General features: G+C 36.6%; 2 protein-coding genes across 5 annotated transcripts in view; one reads left to right on the top strand and one right to left on the bottom strand.

Annotated features, from left to right (window-relative positions):
• LOC137638624 (uncharacterized) overlaps positions 1-4,478 on the top strand; it is a 61,426-nt gene extending 56,948 nt beyond the window's left edge. Inside the window, 3 exon segments of the mRNA XM_068370877.1 lie at positions 1,081-1,259; positions 4,365-4,401; positions 4,403-4,478. Coding sequence (XP_068226978.1) covers positions 1,081-1,259; positions 4,365-4,401; positions 4,403-4,478 — 292 coding nt within the window.
• An 8,467-nt stretch (positions 4,479-12,945) lies between these two features.
• Positions 12,946-19,510, bottom strand: part of LOC137638625 (ADP-ribose pyrophosphatase, mitochondrial) — a 51,791-nt gene continuing 45,226 nt past the window's right edge. For all 4 annotated transcript variants that reach the window (XM_068370881.1, XM_068370878.1, XM_068370880.1 and 1 more), the window contains exon 7: positions 12,946-13,909. In XM_068370881.1, coding sequence (XP_068226982.1) covers positions 13,668-13,909 — 242 coding nt within the window. In that variant the 3' untranslated portion in view covers positions 12,946-13,667. The remainder of the gene's footprint in view (positions 13,910-19,510) is intronic.

Below are 19,510 nucleotides of genomic sequence, written 5' to 3'. Positions count from 1 at the left end.
AATAATAACTCCTTTTATAGAATTTGCAAAGGAAAGTGGTTACTGTGAAGATTATCATTTATGCGGCAGTGTGATGGGGTCTAGACTGGAAATCAAATTGAAATCTTAAGACAAGACGAGGCAATTGATGAGCCTTACGCAAGTCCAAATGTCTCAGCTTTATAGAAGACTTACGGCCTAAATGGGTTGCTAGCCCTTTTCTGAATCTGAAACAACAAAACTTTTATAATTTTATCCACCACAAAGTTGGAGAATTGAAGGGAATAAACAGTCTTGAAAGTAGCTACTGTACTTCCACAGCTTTGGAGGAATAAAAAGCTTCCAAACTTAACTATGAACTTATTATGGCATTTCTCTACAATATGGGTTGAACTGAGGGGAAAAATAGGCAATTTCCCAGTTTGTTTACAAGTGTTTATGGGGCTACTGAGCATGCACTCAATGACCCATTTTGGCAGTAGATGTACTAGCAACTACATTTACCCCATAAGAGTTAGCATGTGATGAGCTAGTGGCTGAGCTTAGGCAAGTGAGCTATAGTACTGTGTTCACAGCGGTTATTTATGTCTCTCAACACGATATCCAAAAAGAGTACGGATCATGATCAACTAGAAACCATTTCCTTGAACACTCCAAGCAGTAATTGCTAACAAATCCAGGGGAAGATTTCTTAATGCACAGTACTTCAGAAACAACCTGGAAAATATCTAAGGTAAACTATAATGACAGAGAAAACTGGGTCCCTTACCGCTTATTGTTGAAATGTTCCATTCCTTTACTAAGGGCACGTGTTTATTAAAGGAAAAGAAAAAGGAAAATTTTTAAATTTTCAAAAAGTTTTGTGTAAATGTTGATTAAACCGAGTTTCCAGAGAAGCAATATGAACATAGGTTGTATAGTAATAAGAAACTTTATTATTAAAATTAAATTTTTCTAAATTCAGTATTGTACCTTACAATAACATAGCTCAAAGGCAGTTAAGATACCACCCTTACAGAATTGATAAAGTGGCTATTAAAGAATCACCTATATCTCTATGTATAAATTTCAAAGTTTTGTTTTATCCATTCTCATCCCTAGATCTGACTACCAAGCTTGGCATGGGCCAAACCCCGAAAATTGTTCAGGACACAGCAAAAGTCTTGCTCAAGGCCCCAATCGCACTCATCTTCGAGGACCTTCAGGTTTAGCTCGTGGTCAGAACCCTTCCATGTGCAAAGGACCACGAGGACTGGCAAAAGGGCCTCAGTTTACACAGGGTATCAAGAAGGAGCCTATATTTTCTACAAAGATGCTCTAGAGCTGACATAGTGAATTACCCTCCTAAATCAAAATTAAGAATTACTTTTCAGTTATTTCCTCAAAAGAAAAGTTGAAATGGTACTGAACATATTTTAATCATAAGTACACTTTACAAGGTTACCACTGTAGCCATAGGTTTGAAAGTTTTATTTTTCATATAGAATTAGCCATTGCATGCTTTTGTCTATACAAATAGGAAACTTAATTCTTTTAGACCTTGTTTTAAGCTTTTCACATTGTTAAATGCATATTAGATTATTATCTGTTAAAATAATTTTTATCAGGGTTTTCTTTTTTTAATTTTATTTTTTATTGTATTATATATTTAATTAATTTTGAAGAACAAATCTTTTAGCAAACTGATTCCTTATCTATTAATTATATTTATTATTACAGTGTAAAATTTTAGCTAAACAAGTACCAGTAGTTATAAAAATTAAATCCAGCCTAAAAGTTCTTTTTTGATAGAGATTTGAACTTGGCTCCACATTATCACCAAGCTGGTGTGTTTAATTCAGACAAACATTTTGAAGGTTATTCATTAAACCCAACCTTGCTTTCATTAAATTTCTTGTGCAGTGTTATCTATATTCCTTGCACAATTTTGTTATAGATTATTAGGGTTAAGGCAATGTAGTCATGACCAAAAGTTATAGCTTTATTATTTTGTAATTCAGTAGTTTTTGTTATTCATTGTTTTCATTTATTTGTTTGGCTTTATTCAGTTGTTTAAGAATTTATTGTATTGTAGTATATATATGTTTATGCAGCATGTTACCATATTTGTTTTGGAAGCATTAATAAGTTTTATAGAGAAATGGAAACATTTTGATCAGAATGCTAACCTCTTATCAATCTGTAGAGTGCTAATTGCATTTTGAAAAATACAATTTATTTGCAAACCTTGGTCTTATATGTGCTTTTACAGTCACACCAGTTTGAATTGAGGCCAAATTAAGTGAGAATTATACCAAGATCATTTTACTTACCAACTTCAAGCAGATTTACAACTAGAAATGAAGTATATACACAGACAGCTTCATCTACACTGCATTTCACTGTGCTTGCAGATGATGGAAGTGTTGTTTGATCCCTGATCTCCATCAAGCTAGTCGAGTTTATATTAGAAGGAAAATTCTTTAGGCAATACTTTGTATTTCATTATTTGTTGTAGTTCTGATGACATTTGACATTTCTTCTTAATTCATCATGTCATAATAGGTACTCTTGGCTGGATGCCATGATGAATATTATCGTAGGTTAATTTTATCTTTGCCACCTCAAGCAAAGTTATAGTTTACAGACCTCCAAGAGTTTGGTAGCTTATTAGATTCTGTTATTTTACTGCAATTTTGACAAGGATAAATGCAGAAATAGCTCCTTTATGAAATCACTTTTGTCTAGGATATGAGTGTTGACCCCTCAAACATATTTACTGAAGAATACTTCATGCAACTGGTTTTCCAAAAATTCCCCAGAGGGTTAAACCATAAACAGTATTAAAACATGTATTGCTATATTATAAATTAGTTTATTGAGACCTTTGCATCACATCCATAAACTTTCATAAGGCTAACTTGAATTATTTAACAGATGGCACATACATGCTTCGTACATCATAACTATGTTCCAATGTGTTTTCTGGCATTACCTTGTGAAGTTCAGGTGATTATTCAGAGAGAAAGTGAAAAAATAGAAATTATTGGTTAGAACCTTATTTCACATCTAATCCCATAAAGGAAAAGTCTGACAAAAGCATTCAAAATGATGTCGCCTTCCTCTTGTTCAGGATCCTGAAAGAGATATTTCTCAATATATGTGGAGCTTCTTCCAAAATAGTGTTGTCAAAGAAATTGTATAGAATTAAACACATCTACCTAGCAAATATGAATACAGTACTAGAAAGTGAAAGCCGTTTGATCCTCATTACTAATCTAACCTTGGAAGTAAAAGTGCATGTAAGACTTTGGTTTGTCAGCTGTGACTTAGATGTTTAAAAAATTCGGTGTACATGCTTGGTTTTATATTTTGTGATACTGTATTTATTCATTGTTACAATTATCCATGCATGACTTAAAGAGTGCTGTAGCAGTTTTGATGTCACCCAGATTAATGAGAGAACAGTTTATATTTTTAAGGTTAAATTATTTACTGTAGTTTTGAAGGGACAGTTTGGTGATATAAATCGTTCCATACAACTGAACTGCTCCAGATTTCTAGATATCACTGCCACTTATATATTGTATCCTAAAATGAAAATACAGTAAATATGTAGAGCTGCTTATGACAATAATAGCATGCAGCTACACATGCACAATTTTTATTATAAAAAAGAATTATTAGTAGGAGAGAAGTACAGTACAGTAGTACGTTATATGTTGTACTTTAGCTCTGACAGTATGGTTTTTTATTGGCCTACAGTTCATATCAGGCTTAGAAGTTTAAATTTTTCGTATAGAAACTAAACTATACAATTTAGAATGACGTTTTACAAAAAATTTTGTGATGGTTGCCGTTTTGCATTTTCTGGTCCCTAAAGGATTGTACATTTTGCAAGGACCTATAGCTGAATAGAATTAGACTTCACGATCTTTTAATTTGTGATACTCTTGTTAAAGACGAAGGAGTTGAAGTGATATGAAAAGGAAGTACAATACAAATATACAAAATTTAAATGTATCCCTGCTAGCTGGCTAGAGAGTTTACAGATATGATACAATAACTCAATGATGTGCTTTTAAATGTTCTTAATTTTTCTTGCATATGCTTCTGTATCAAGCTTTTAGAACAGATTGGCCAGAACATTTTGTAGCTAGTCGTTCATGTAAAAAGTATATCAACATCAGTCACTTTTCTCTTACAGAGGTTTGAAAAGACAAGTCACAAATTCATTACTCACAGATAGCACTGGTTTTGACTTTGTTTCAACAAACTTTTTCTAATTTTCATTGCACAAACTTACCTTCAAGTTATGACTGTCTAGAGTGCTATGATAGGGAGGGATATGTATTCCCTCTCGCATACTTAGTGTACCAAATTCCATGTTTCATTTCTCACTGCAGGTAGAGTGTGTACTTTTGAATGTGATGATGATGAGGAGGATGATGATGATGATGATGATGATGAGGGTGATGATGATGGTGATGATGGGTTTAGAGGATCAAGAACACTTTTAGGTAAGGGTACCAAAAACACTGCCGTATTTCACCTACTGCTAGTTCATGTATTGTACAGTAAATTTCTCTTGGGTTGTTTTTAATTCAGGTGTAGGTTTCGTAAACCAGTATGAGTACGGTATGCCAAGGAAATAGGAAAGAATGCAAACATTTTGCTTAGCAGTTTAAACTCTTTCCCCTTTAGATTTTTCCACCTGCAATGATAGTTTAAATTACTAAATACCCCCATTTCCCTTCGCATTTTCTATTCATTTAGCAGTCTTTAAAAATTTATAGATCATGACAATTTTTTATACTGTATAAGTATTGAGAATTAAGCAATTTACATTATAAAGTCTAGTGCATACTGATTTTTCCCCAGTTGTATTCATCGTTAAGAAAACTACAATTTAATCTTATGTAATGTATTATATACAGTGGTACAAACTAGATACTTTACAATAATACCTAATGCTATTGGATCTAATTCAGACCGTACCTTTACCACTAACGTATGCTTTGCTGAATACAGTACAATACAATGCTTGCTTCCTCCCATCTTATCATCTTTAATACTCTGTTTATTATATTGTAATATATCTCACAAATAGTATTATAGGAAAAGTTTTTAGTTTTGTTGTGATTATTTTAGCATTCATTAGAAAGGCTTGTACAGTACAGACGAGAATACAGAAATGAAGATTCGGTTAATGAAGCTTTTTATTCATAAGTTAATGACGTAGTGGTTGAACAAAACATGATCATACATTGAAATATTCTTATTTTAATCTGCTGTGCAGTATATCCAGGCAAGTGAAATGATAACTTGGTTGTCTGAACATGTATTATGAAGAAAAATTTTACATCAGTAACTTATTAGCAAATTATATCAAATGGAAAAGTGAACATTTGAGTGGCAGTTTTATTTTAAGTCTTTTATATGAAGTATTTAATGTTATATTTATGCTAACAACTATTTTAGTATTTTAATTATATATAGTTCCTGTAGATTATCTATTTTGTTAGACAATACCACCAATACAGATAAAAGATAGCTCATGTTTCATGGTATATTTATCATTACGTGAAACGTATTTAATTAGAATTGGCAAGAATTTAGGAAAAAAAATTAAGTCATACTCTTAATGTTTGATCATTCACATAAACATTTTGAATCCAGCTTTATCTTAAAGGAAAAATGTGTTATTTGTCAAATTATGGTCATTTAAATTAAAGGAAAAAAGTTCCGGTGATAAACGTGATCTTGCAGTTGGGAATGGTCGTTGGAGCAATCAGATTCACAGAAATAATACCACAGTATGTGGAAGTGTCATACTATATACAAACCTCATTTTTACTTATGCCATATTACCTGGTATGGTGCAGTGAGGGCTGAAGTCCTCTGTAGGTGAAAGTCTTGATTCTGGCCTTCAAACAAGAGATAATAGGCAGAGCATGAGGTTTGATGGAGTAAAGGATGCTAACATATTTAAAATGTTTAAGCATACTTCCATTGAGTAAGATAGCTTGAAATATCTTTGATGCATTTTTTACAATTTATGATTCTTTATTTTTTTTTAAATCTATAAACAGTATTATACAATTACTCAACATCATCTTCAAATGCCAGCGCACATCAACTCATTCTTTCTGATTCAGTGGTGATTACATTTTCTTTTACAGTATAATAATGCCACATGCTCTGTCTAGTTGATAGTACAATGTATAGCATCAACGTCCTATATATTTAACCCTACTATGGGGCATAGTGTCCATGTAAGCAATTAATTTGTAGCCTTACTTGGATACTTTCATCCTTCCTTGCCCCTTTTAGATCTGAGCACTAGACAAGATATTTATCATTTTATATTGCAGTATCCTAATTCCTCCATGGAATGTCTGGATAGGTATAATTTCATGGGTTAGCTTGACCACACCAGGTTTGTGTCTGTCAGATTGAATCTAATCATGAATTATATTTAGTGAATTTTTTCCTTTGCCATTAAGGATTCTTATTGGCCACTGGCAATGAATTGTTTTCAAACTCCTTGACTGTTTATCTCCGCAATAAAATTCTGAAGGATGTCTGACTAGAGGCAATGAGAGATCATTTCATCCTCTCATCTTTTCAGTTTTTAAAGGACACAATAGTTCTTCAAGTGATGTTGCCTTCCAAAATTGGAGTGACCAACCATACAAGTGATCCTTACTGCTGCAGTAGAATTGAAATCAACCATGTTTTATCATTGAAGGTGTGCCTTCATTGAGACCTTGGTTGCATCCTGGTTCTAGTCACCTTTTTTCATAATTTCCAATCGGACTAAGGAATAGCGAAGAGGAAGAGACGTGAAACTGCCCACCACATAAGCAGTAATTCATAAGTAAAATTGTAGGTATTTACAATATATGGAGAGAATATTTAATATAACTGTTCTGTTATTATAAATCTCTTAATTTTACTGGAGGCACTTTCTCTCAACCCTTCTTTGTCCACGCACTTAAGCAGCAGTAACATTTGTGGCATAGTGAATAAGTGGGCTCCCTCAGGCAAGGAATATTTTGCGGATATGAAGACTCAAGAATTCTTTTGCCTTTATCCTTTTATGGGCTAACACCACACTTTATGGGCAGTTATGGCATAAGTAAAAGATGAGGCTTGTATATATAGAACAAAAAAAAAAAAATACTTTGAATACAATACATTTGTCATAGTATTTGCGCAATAGGTCTATAAAAGCAGAAAATATGATCAGAAAACCATGTGTTATCAAAATGTACCAATATTTTTTCGTTGCACTTGGAGTACTAAAATCAACAGAGACAAAGAAATTACCTGTTTAGATATTTGCAATACTATTCATTACAATATTACAAGAGTAATAATGTTCATTACTTGCTACAGATTTTGTTAGTATCTGAATACAATACTGTAGTATCTTTGATAATCTAAACTGTTCTATGAATTTTCTGTTATCTAAATCTGCCTATTAATAAAATTGTAGGTTCTGCAAAGTAGTTAATTAAAATGCCATACTTAGGTACATTATGGCATCTAAGAATACTTTTTTCATTTATTGAATGGTTTGGAAAGTTTATGAAAGATTTAATAGGTATCATTTCCAAATATCATGAGAACATTCTCGCGCCCTTTTTGCTATAATTATTAGCCTTACACTAAATTGTAAGTTCTCAAAATGATCTGTTCACAGAGGTGTCCACTTTAGATATAGTGTTTAATAAGGGGCTGGTATTTGTCTTATATTGTAAAACCTAAATAGGCATTTATCATTTTTACCTCCCCTTTTAATATTTGTACTTGCAATAATTTCAATTGGTAGTTTTCAGTTTCACATCTTAATTTTACCTTAAGTACAAAATCATTACCCTATGTGTCAACTAGTCGCGCAAAAAAAAATGTCTTATTTACCAATTTCTTGGTATTAGTGTAATTGTGGAAATTTTCTTAAACCATGTACATAAAATTTTTGTAATAAACAGTTAAGATACATTTCCACCTGATAAAAGTATTCAAAAAGTAATTCATATTGTATTATAGAGGGGTACGATGAGGCTCCGTTACTGTAAAAGACACACTTTTGCACATAACTTGCTGTCAAAAGATATTCTTGTGGAAGTGTGTCCAACTGTTATGAAAAGGTATTCCCTCCACTGTAATATTTTGCACGTCCATGCTTGTCCGTCATTTAGGTGTTTTTATAGCTTTATTCTCCCTTTCAATCTGGCCCGTGAGAATTCATTTTGTATAAAGAATTAGAATACATGAATTAATAGATGTAGCTTAGTCACATACTGCAATGACTTACAAGAATGAGATTTGAACCATCAAATTATACTATTAGTAAATTATACAGAAATGAGTCAGGCTCTAACTAATGAACTTTTCTTGCATAAATTCTCAATGAATGTAGTTTATTAAATAAGAAATAATTAATAAGCATTTAGGACTGCTTAAACAACCAATATTTTGTCCAAAATTTTTGTTACCAAATTTTATCTTTACTCTGCTTGAAAGGATGCAGTAAAATTTGTACTGTATAATTTTAGAGCTTTGTTAGCTTGCTGCTTTTATTTGTTCCACATGATAGAATTAAATCTGTTTTCATATATATAAATTATAAACCTCTGCTAAAGCCTCAATAGCCTCTTAGGGCAAACAAGCCAGCTCTTAGTTATTCTGTAAAATAAGTGAACCCATCATTAGAAAATAGACCCCTCTCAGTCTTGTGTGCCAAAAGCTTCCACTATAGAAATCTTTGTAGTAGATGGGAAGTAGAGTGCTCTTAACATGATCTTTTTCATGTTCACATTTGCTATCTGCAGATACAGTATCTTGTAACCATTATGATTACAATGACTATTAGCTTTTGTTATAATGCGACAGATTTTTTCAAGTGGCTATAAATTGTTTGTTGTGTAAATTTAGTTTATACTTTTTTCTATTTGATAGTGTAAAACTCATATGCTCCTTCAACAGCATTTGTGCTTGTTGGTTTTTTGGTATTCGGTTCTGTGCCATCCAGCAGAATAAGAGTAATGACTCTGACAATATTTTATATACTTATCTTTATTCGGTATTTTTGTATTGCACTTTTTCATATTTTGGCAATTATATACTGTACTAGAATTGAACTTCATAGGCAGTGTAATACATTTACAGCCTGCTTTGACAGGACCTGAGTAATACCTACTCTTACTGGGTGCCTAACTTGGCTAGGTGTATATAAATTCCAGTCTTGTGAGAGTAAATTTAGAAATAAAGCAAGTAGGAAAGGGTGATGGAGAAGTCTAATATCTCCCACAATACTTGGTTAATAATCTACCTCTTGTTTTATTCTATTAGTGATCTTTATTCTTTTTGGGTGAATTTCAGTCCCCTCAAGAAAGTATAAAGGCTGATCAGTAATGGTTGCAAAGCCTTCTATCTAAATTTGGACTCTCATCAAATATTTGTAATAGACTATAGGGGTAATCCAGTACCTTTCCTTCCTTCTTGTGTAAGTGGTGCTTCTATTTTTAGGCAGCAAACTGTGCTCCTCAGAAACTTAACTGAGAAGGCCTACAATGTAGCTAAAATGTCTACAACAACCCCCATAATTGTTCATTTCCCTGCAACCTCCAGGGACAGCCTTTTTACATACCATAGGTGTCATCTATCACTCATGGAAACTCGGTGATTTCAGAGACAACTGCTCTAAATATTGACCACAGATGCTTGCTGATTATATATAGATTAAATTTTACACTCAAATACGAACTTGGTTGTTATCCACAAAGAGGTTAACATAGGTGGCATGTCTTAAAACTATTATTCAAAATTAAAGTCTTCAAATATAAAATTTTATGCATTTATCTGTTCCTCACAAGCAATTGGGAAAAGTCTTTGGCTGGCAAGACATATTTGTAGGATGAGGTTTCACCTCCCGCCTAAGTATTTGTTTGTATGTTTTAAGCACATTCAATGGTTTTCAACCCTAAATAGGCATTAAGGCTTTAGTAAGAGCGATAGATTTGTTGCTATGGAACATGATTTTTGTGTTGAATAAACTTGCTTTCAGTATTTCTTGTTAATGCACAAAAATACTGTGTATGAAGTTGATATCTTAGAAGGAATAAATGGTTAAGTAGAGCTTTTGTGAAAGTCAAGATTTAATGTTTTTTGAAATTTGAGATAAAATCTTTATGCTTATGCTATATCCTTAAGTACTGTATTATCTTATTGAAGAATGATTTTACAGTGACTTATGTATGCTGTATTGTAAATACAGTAATTTGCATAACATCCTGAGGAAAGGTTTATGTATATTCATTCAATTACTAAGCCAGGATTTTACTTTATTCCATAAACTTTAATAAAATTAATTTGTAAAATGTTATAAATTTTAGGCTAATTGATCTTTACTAAGGAGTTGATTATTACTGAACCTTTGGCTATATATTCCATAATTACAAGCTATAGATACTTTTCCAAATTACAATATAGCCCACATTAAAATGGTCCTGTGGAATAGATATAGCTACTGTTTGGTACATGAAAAAAAAATGTTCAAAGCCTGATGATGGTGTTATTGATTGCTTTGTTGTGACTTTCATGCAGGTACTAGAGATTTTTAAGGTAAAGTTTAAAGTTACACTCTGGCTGCTTTAGAATTAATTAGAATTAAAGCTTACAGAATGCCAAGTAGGCAGCTTTCCTCATTCACAAGTGTTTTATATCTGATTTTTACTTTTTACTTTAATTCAAGAACAGTACTGCACTAGAAACATTATGAAAGGGCCTGTTCTATCATATAGTGAATATTAATTTGGATAATTTTGTTTCATTTTCATATTTTTTCAGCCATTACTTTTGTATGTTGAAAGTATGATTACATGATTTATGCAATCTTCTTGTTTGTCCTTATATTTTATAATTTACTTTTATTAAAATTTGTAGATTTTGCATAAAACTTTACCTTGCATGAAATGACTACTGCTGAGTTGAGAATGGATAAAAATAATTCCGCAGAATTTCTAGGATATAAAATACAGGTATTTTCACCAAACACTTGTGAACAAGGGGCATAACTTTTGCTTTGCTGGTTTCATAGATAACCAGATCTGTCTTTGTATACAGCAGTTACAGCTCTGTATTAAAACTTTATCATTAATTTTGTGATAGACTTATAGGAGTTAGGCAGTTGTATTCTTTGTGAATTCCTCAGTACATTATCTTGTGATCTAGTCTTAAAAGTTTCAAATTGTATTATTTCCTCTGTAAAATGGCAGTCGGTATAGAATTTCATCCACTTTTAAATGTTATCAGCAATAGATAAAGGATATAAAGTTATTCTTAAGCATGTTCAACCATTCACAAATTTCAATTTGCTAATGTTTGAGCGACATGTCTTGAACAGCCCTTAATAATCAAGATTTTGAATATTTTTAACTTTATAAACATTACAATAAGTAATGGTTCCAAGGTTTGTTACTGGAGCTGTTACAAGTGAATTCATAACAAAAAAACATGCTATTGTACAATATTTATTTATTATAATTATAAAATCAGAGGTGGTTCACATTAATAAGTTATACAGTAATTCTTCAGTTCCCTAAGAATTTTATTTTACTGGATCAGCATCACTGAGCATTGCAAAAACTTTATGAAAGCTGTACATCATTGACCATTGAAATTTTGATGCCAGATGATTACCATTTATTATAAAAGCTCATTGAACTTGTAGTATAAGGTACAGTATACTATAATATTCAAAATTTAATTAATTTTATGCAGCCTGTATACATACAGTATATCCCAGAAGAATTCTCTATTGTGCTAAATAATTAACATTTTTTTGTGACTTTTGAGCCAAAAAAGTTCAGTAAGGCAGTTCCAAATTAGCAAATAACTAGCAGCATCAGCTTGGAATAGTTTCATACATATCTTACACTGTGTAATGTTAATAGTTAAACATTTGTGCTTCATATATAGGTCAAGCTCATTATTGATCACAGAGGGTATTTACAATTCTTCACCCTATCATGTAATATGAAACAAATTATTTTGCTCAAACTTCCCATTAACTCTTACACACAATAGTTATTTGTCCACACATACGTGACTATCCATACATGTGAAAGTGCCAAAGAACAGTTTCATCTGTTGCTTCCTTTTCCCGTCTTTCTTTCAGAGGAATGAAAAATGACCGCTAACCCCTTCCAAACTACTACTGTACTCTCTTAATTCTTTTGCCAAATTCATCCATGTTGGAAGAATGAGCCTGACTGACATTGAAGAGATTTAGATTCTCAGTTTTCTCATTGATTCCAGTAAGTATAACTGAGGAGAAGTCCTATTTTATCTTGACGTATTGAAATTCAATTTTTCAGCACTTGGAAAAAAGTATTTGCAGTATAAAAAACCATGATTACAAGGTCTTCAACCAATTTGTATTTCTTTTAGGTAGACAACAACTGCAGTGATGCCAAATTCACCAGATTTAGTTGTTTGGTACGCAAGATTATGCATAACGTCTAGTCAAGTCCAAACAAGATGTGCTGGAACTTTAATTTTGGTACAAAATACTGTGATATTTTGTTTCATACTACCTGAAAAAATTTTTTGTCCAGGCTTATAATTCAACTACACTCTGTGTCTTCCCTTCACCATATCTTGCATCATCTCAATGGCACTTTCTTAAAATCAAATCTTCCTTCACCTATTGCAATTTGAATGAATTTAGTGTTCTGGGACAATACTGTGCATTCATAATTGGAGTACGGATTCAAATTTACATGGACAACATTCTCCTTAATAACTGTCCTTTTTTTAGAAATAATTATCCCCTGAATAATTGTACAAATGTTTGCGCAAACATTAGATGCAAAACTTGTTTCAAGAAAAGGAAGTAGGCATTTACAGAACAAAGAGTATTTTTGGACATGAACATTTTTTCAGCTGTTTGTGTTTTGATAGGTGTAATAAATAGTCTTTTCAATCAAGCACATTTAAAAAAAAAATGTTTTGGATTACAAATTATCATGAAATTGTCAACTAGGTTAGCATATGTTTAAAGTGTTTGCAAACTTTATCACAATTAATTAAAATGGGATTCTGATAAAATATTTACAAGTTTTACTATTTTTTCCCAAATAGGACTTTACAAAATAGAGGGCAGGTTATCACTGTAGTATAGCATGTACTGTAATGTTAAATGCAACTCTATTTTATGTCTTAAAATAAAGAAGTCTGTATATTATTACATATATATTACCGTTTTATTTTCTAACATTCCTCTTGACGAAACTTTAAAGTAAGCATTACCAACAATATTATTTGGGATTTCTATGCAATATTTTGAAAACGACAATACTTTACTATGGTAAAGTACTTTTTCATTTTCTAAGTAAATGGAGAGGGATTTGTAAACTCCAGCACAGTATTTAGAAAACATGTCGACCAAATGACAAAAACTTTTCCCCAAGGGGGTTTAGAGCCATCAATGGGCCGTAGAATTTACTAAAGGGTCTAGCAGTATCCTTTCAGACCCTAGCTGCATCTGCTTTATAATCTACTTTGTTTCTGTTCCCTTTTTAGCACTGAATGGCTTCCATGACCCGTGTCACACCTTAAAGCCCAAAATCTACAACAACCAATTTCATTATTAATAAATAAGTTAAAGCACTTTTAAATGACCTGAGATTAACAGAGGGTTACCAGTGAGCATCATGCTTATCTGCAACTTTCTTGATGAAGTCTCGATGACTCGCGTAAAGATCCAGCTGACTGCTGATATCTTGCCACTTCACAGCCTGGGCATCATCCCCAGCTTGTAAACTTATCTGGTACAAAAGTCCACCAGATTCATTTTCATGAAAATTGTATGCAACGGTCTCCATCCACGCATTATCCGTATTGCGTGGGTCATCAACATATCCTTTATAAACTTCCTCACCTGCAAGACAATTGTTTGTTAAAAGTGTAAAAGAATTAAATCACCCTTGTATATACGTACGTATACATTCCAAAATACAATAAATATTTGTTTCTTAACAAATACAAACAATTTTCTTTTACCTATAACATGACAGCAAAACTGTAACACAGTATTTAGAATTATAACAAGGTGTAAACAAACAACCGTTAGTTACCTATTTATAGCTGGGAGGCACCGCATACCAGCACCCTACCCATCGGCTCAATGACAACTCGCTTAGATTTAAGCCGTTGATGTGTGCACACTTCGCACTGGGTGGAACTTTGGGCAGAATTTCCTTGTTCTTCTATAACTTTTTCTCTTTCCAGCATATAACAAGGAGTAAACAAACAACCGTTAGTTACCTTTTTATAGCTGGGAGGCACCGCATACCAGCACCCTACCCTTCGGCTCAATGACAACTCGCTTAGATTTAAGCCGTTGATGTGTGCACACTTCGCACTGGGTGGAACTTTGGGCAGAATTTCCTTGTTCTTCTATAACTTTTTCTCTTTCCAGCATGTTTGCTTCATTGAGGATGCCGTCTAATGTGGAAATGCCAGTAGTGTGTTCCCGAAAGTTGCGGCACTTTCATGAGTGCTCCTGAAGTGAATTGTCATCGGTTGTGTCAATGCCGAGGGCATGAATGTACAAGTGTCACCGCGTTATGATTGTTGAGAGTGGTGAATGTACAAGTGTCACTGTGTTATGATTGTCGGGAGTGGCTGTCCTGCCAGTGTAAAGTACAGGAGAAGGAAGAAGCCTAAGAGGGATTCTCCTCCTTCGGGATCATCCTTGAAGTCAGAGAAGGCCTGGACAGCTTCTTCCACCCTTGGTACTCTTCATTCTGACACTTCTCCATTAGCTTCCTCTTCACCAGATGGCCCTTTTAACATTAGAGCAAGCCATTTTTGCAAGACCATCTCCTCAGGGGGAGTCGTCTTTGTTCCAGAGGTCTAATGCTCATTGACGGTTGTGGCTCCTCTTTGGCATATAAAGTTTATCTTCGAAAGAGAAGGTGTAGCAAGTCCTCACTTTCAGACGCCTTCCACAGGTCATTACCCTTTCGGTATCTACCCAGAAGTTTTCGATTGTTGCCCCACCGCCTGCAAAGTATGATCTTGGTCCTGCTTCCCCAGAGCCTCTGCCCGTCCTTCCAAGGATCTAATATCTTCTCAGTGAGTGGATTACCCTCGCTTTACCAAGAGTTTTCCTCCTGCTAAGCAACGCTCCTCAGAGCATGCTTTGCAACCTCAGCACAATCCTTCATCTCCGGAGGAGGGCCCTAGATCTGCCCTATAGAAGAGATTTCTTTCTTCCTAGGACAGCTCTCCAACCCTTGGACCTTGGCTACCAGACCTTCACCATCATGGTCTTCCAAATGACAACGTTCTACGAGCGCTTCCCCTCATCGTCTGTTCATTATAGACCTTAGCTTTACAGTTCCAGACACACTTCTAGGCGAATTTCACCTTGGACGTGTCCTGTGGACCAGGCTTCTGCTTCTTGCACCTTGCGGGCTCATTCCAGCACTTCACTTGATCCTGATCCTTGAAGACGCAGATCTTCGCCATCGTGAGTGACTTCCAGTTGATCTTCCTAAAGGAGCTCTACCTCTCCTTGTTATGTACGCCATCTGAACACGCTTTGGGGAGCTCTTCATCTCCTCACTTGCCTTCTGATTGTAAGGTTTCATCGGGCTCCTCTCCAGGACGTACCTCTCCTCATCCCTCACGCCATGCACCTTCCAAACCATTTCACCTTGCTTTCCTTCAGTAAAATAGGCCTCTTCTAGGTGTTCACCTTTAACGCTCGTCTCTCGCATACTCAGCTTCTAAGAGGTCTTTCAACCTTTTCCCTGAGAAGATAACATTTGTTCGCCTTGCAACCGTCAGCAACGTTCTCCATCTGATTGCTATAAATTATAAACACTTGCCCACAGAGCGAGTTTCTCATAACTTCGCCTTTCGTGCCAGGCATGAGGATCAATATCGCCAACGATCTTCGACAACTTCCTCAAAGACCTTTCCATCAGATCTTCGCAAGCGCTCATCACCTGTTTGCAGCAATCACTCTTCTCCGGAAGAGGTAAGCCAGGACAAAAGGACCCCCTCTAACCATGCTTCTCCTGACAGATTACACTCTGCGCAAGCAGAGGGTTTGTCTTCGGAACGTTCCATAATCCGTCAGAGGATCAGCCCAGAGTAGCCATGAGGGACCGATCCCCAATGCATACAAGGCATACGTCAGGTAAGCCCTTTCCACAGAAACTTTCCTCTTCAGAAGAGGATTTGCACCAACTTCTCTCCCAAGCAAGATTGCGGGCTTCCAGGAAGAAGTATCCTGTTTCTCCCCTCTTGTCACCCAGCATAGCCTGGAGACTTAGCTCCAGGAAGCATAGCAGGGGCAGGATTCCTGTCGCACCCCTTAGTGATACATGCGTCCGGCACCATAGAGTCATTCTCTCCAAGGGAAATCTCATTGGTGGATAGCTACCGTCTGTCCCCAACCGAGTTTTCGACAGAAAGTCTGCCTCCAAGATTGATATTTGGCCAGATAACTGCCCTCCAGACGACATCGCTACAGAAGACCTGAGGACGGCGTTGGGCCATCTCTCTCCCTTCTCAGCACGTAAGGAGAGTAGACTCTGCTACCAAAGGTTCTCAACCTCTAGATGAGAGATTCTCCAGCAAACTGCAGATCGTGAGGATCCAAGATCAGATTGCATCAGCTGGCCCTCCTTCATCTCATCGATCCGGAGAAGAGGACGCCGAGGTAGAGTCGGAAGACTGAGGGAAATATAATGCAACCAGCAGTACCCAGACCTCTGGAAGCCGAAGAGGAAGAGACAGACTCTACTAAGTTGCTGCAGTGGTGCATAAGGTAGGTTTTAACAGCCTTGGAGAAGTGGTGAACTCCCCTCCAAAAGGCAGGAGATTGGCCATTGATTTTCGTTGTTGCGTTCCTAGTCGCGTAAGACCCTGACTAGAGCTCCACTGGTCGGTTTTAGGCAGGGAAGCATTAGGCAATGTGGAGGCCAAAGTTTCTGAGGTAATAACTCATTGGATGGGGAGATCCTCCCACTTGATTCCTGCAGCCTGTACTTGGGAGGATCTCTTCTCTTCACTTCCACTTGATCCTGGTAACCCTGACACCGGGTTGCTTGTAGTAATGACTAGCAGCAGTACCAGTTTCCCTCTTGGCGGAAGAGACGTTGGGCATGGAAGTCACAGACATGGCTACCACGCAGCTGCCTCTTGGATGGACCACTAGTCTGGCACCATCAGCTTCTTGGCACATACAGAAGACCTAACCAACCCTAGCAAAAAGCAGGCCCTTAAGGCCAACATCTTGGCAGTAGAGTTTTTTATGCACCAACCATTGACACGCTGTGGTTTCATGGTTTCACAATCTTTTCTGTCCCCGAGAACGGTTAAGTCTCCTTAACTCTACTTTTAAAGAACCATCACTCTTCCTGTCAGCAGAGGTAAATGGTGCAGTAGAAAAGTGAAGAAAGGAAACACAGAACTTGATTCTACAGAGGGCGGTGTCATTTCGTCAACCACAGCCTTGACGGGGGAAAGACATCTGCTCAATCAATGCAGGCCCAAAGATCAGCGCAACCTCTCAGCAGAACCAGGGTTGCAGTAGAAGTAGGGGGAAAGGAAGAAGTAAATGCTTTTGCTTGAGAGGGCATTACCCCACCAATGGGGGGATCCCTGCAGGCAAATTGCATAAGGTGGTGGTTCTACACATCGGAAATGTTAATGATGGAAGTGGCCCCAATAATGGTGCTTCCTCCTGTTCATCAGCTCTACCCCTCCTCTGATTTCTTTCCCAGAAACATCATCATCATACCACCAGGGGTTGACAGAACATCTTGCCCTACAGAGGGAAATGCAGAGCATGTTGCAGAAGGGTCCACTTTAGGTCAATGACAGCACAACTGACTTCTTCAGTTGGCTTTTTCTTGTAAGGAAGGCATCTGGAGGCTGGATACCAGTAATCCACCTCTCAGTGCTCAATAGATTCATCTGTCAAACATCCTTCAGGATGGAGACGGCATGCAATGGTCAAGCAAGCAGTATGACCTCAGATCTTCATGATGACCCTGGATCTGAAAAATGCCTACTTTCAGATCAAGGTTTACCCCTCCTCTAAGAAGTACCTGTAAGTAGTAGTAGCAGGGAAGGTTCTTCAGTTCAAGGTCCTGTGTTTCGGCTAGTCAACAGCACCCCCAAGTCTTCATGAGGGTCTTTGATCTTGTTTCCTTGTGATGCACGCCAACGGGATTTGTCTACTACTCCACTACATGGATGACTGGTTGATTCTGGCGGAGTTGTAGGAAGAACTAGGAAAGATCTCCGATGATGGCTAGAGGAAAAGAACCTCCTGCAAGGATGCTCGCTATTACTACCTCCTGTGAGGTTTCTTCTCTTTAAGGATGCATCCAAGGCCAGCACATGGCTTCCAATTCCTGGATGGAGGAAGACCACAAGGAACACATCAACGTCTTAAGAGATGAGAGCAGCCGCCTTCGCTCTCTAAGAATTTTGCCCTCTTCTGACAACACTTGGTGGTGTTGGTGAGTGACAACACCACCAAAGAGTCCTACATAAATAAAAAACAAGGAGGTACTATTCTCTTCAACTATGCCCATTTCATCCCAGGCAAAAGAAATGTGGTAGCAGACAAGTTGAGCAGGAAGACTCAGATAGTTGGGTTGGAATGGTCTTTATGTCATCAGATAATGACAGAGATCCTGCCTTTGTGGGGTTCTCCCACAGTGAATCTCTTTGCGACGTCAGTGAACCATATGCTTCCAATCTACGGCTCTCCCGTTCCAGACCCAAAAGCAGCGTTCCAGCACCAACAGGATGGCCTCGACGCATAAACCATGTGCGACACACTCCAAATCTAGTGTTAACTTTGGTAGCAGTGAAGTGACCACAGATGAAGTGGTACCCAGACCTACTGCTTCTCCTAACAAGAGACCCCAAGAGAATTCCCCACTCTCCCCAACCTTCTATGTCACCCTAACACCAGGATCTACCACAGTACACTAGGATCCCTTCATCTTCATACGTGGAGCTTATCCAGCATCTCCTCTCTGAGAAAGGCTTTTCTCGAGAGACAGAGCAACAGATGTCTGGATACTTCTCCAGATCCTCGGCAGCAGTCTACCAGGCCAAGTGGGCCATCTTCTATGGTTGGCATCATGGAGGATCCATGTATCCTCTTGGAGCCTACATTCCTTTAATCGCCAACATTTTGTACTACCTCCGTAAGGAGAAACTCTGCTCCATTTCAGTGGAAAAAGGTTATCATTCGGCCTTACGCCTAGTCTTTAGACTAAAGGGAGTGAATATTTCTTCTTTGAAGGAAATTTCACAGCTTATTTGGAGTTTTGAGCAGACCTGCCCTCCAGTTGAGGCGAGTCCACCATTCTGGAACATAGTGAAAGTGTTACATTCTCTGAAGGGGGCACCTTATTAACCGTTGAGGCGAGCCTCAGACAGGAACCTTACCTTGAAGACACTTTTCCTGCTCGCTTTAGCCACGGTTAAACGTGTCAATGAG

Source organism: Palaemon carinicauda, chromosome 3 (genome assembly GCF_036898095.1).
Source record: "Palaemon carinicauda isolate YSFRI2023 chromosome 3, ASM3689809v2, whole genome shotgun sequence".
NCBI classification, from domain to species: domain Eukaryota; kingdom Metazoa; phylum Arthropoda; class Malacostraca; order Decapoda; family Palaemonidae; genus Palaemon; species Palaemon carinicauda.
The sequence above is the reverse complement of the archived record's forward strand: the minus strand, read 5'-3'. Positions and strand labels throughout refer to the sequence as shown.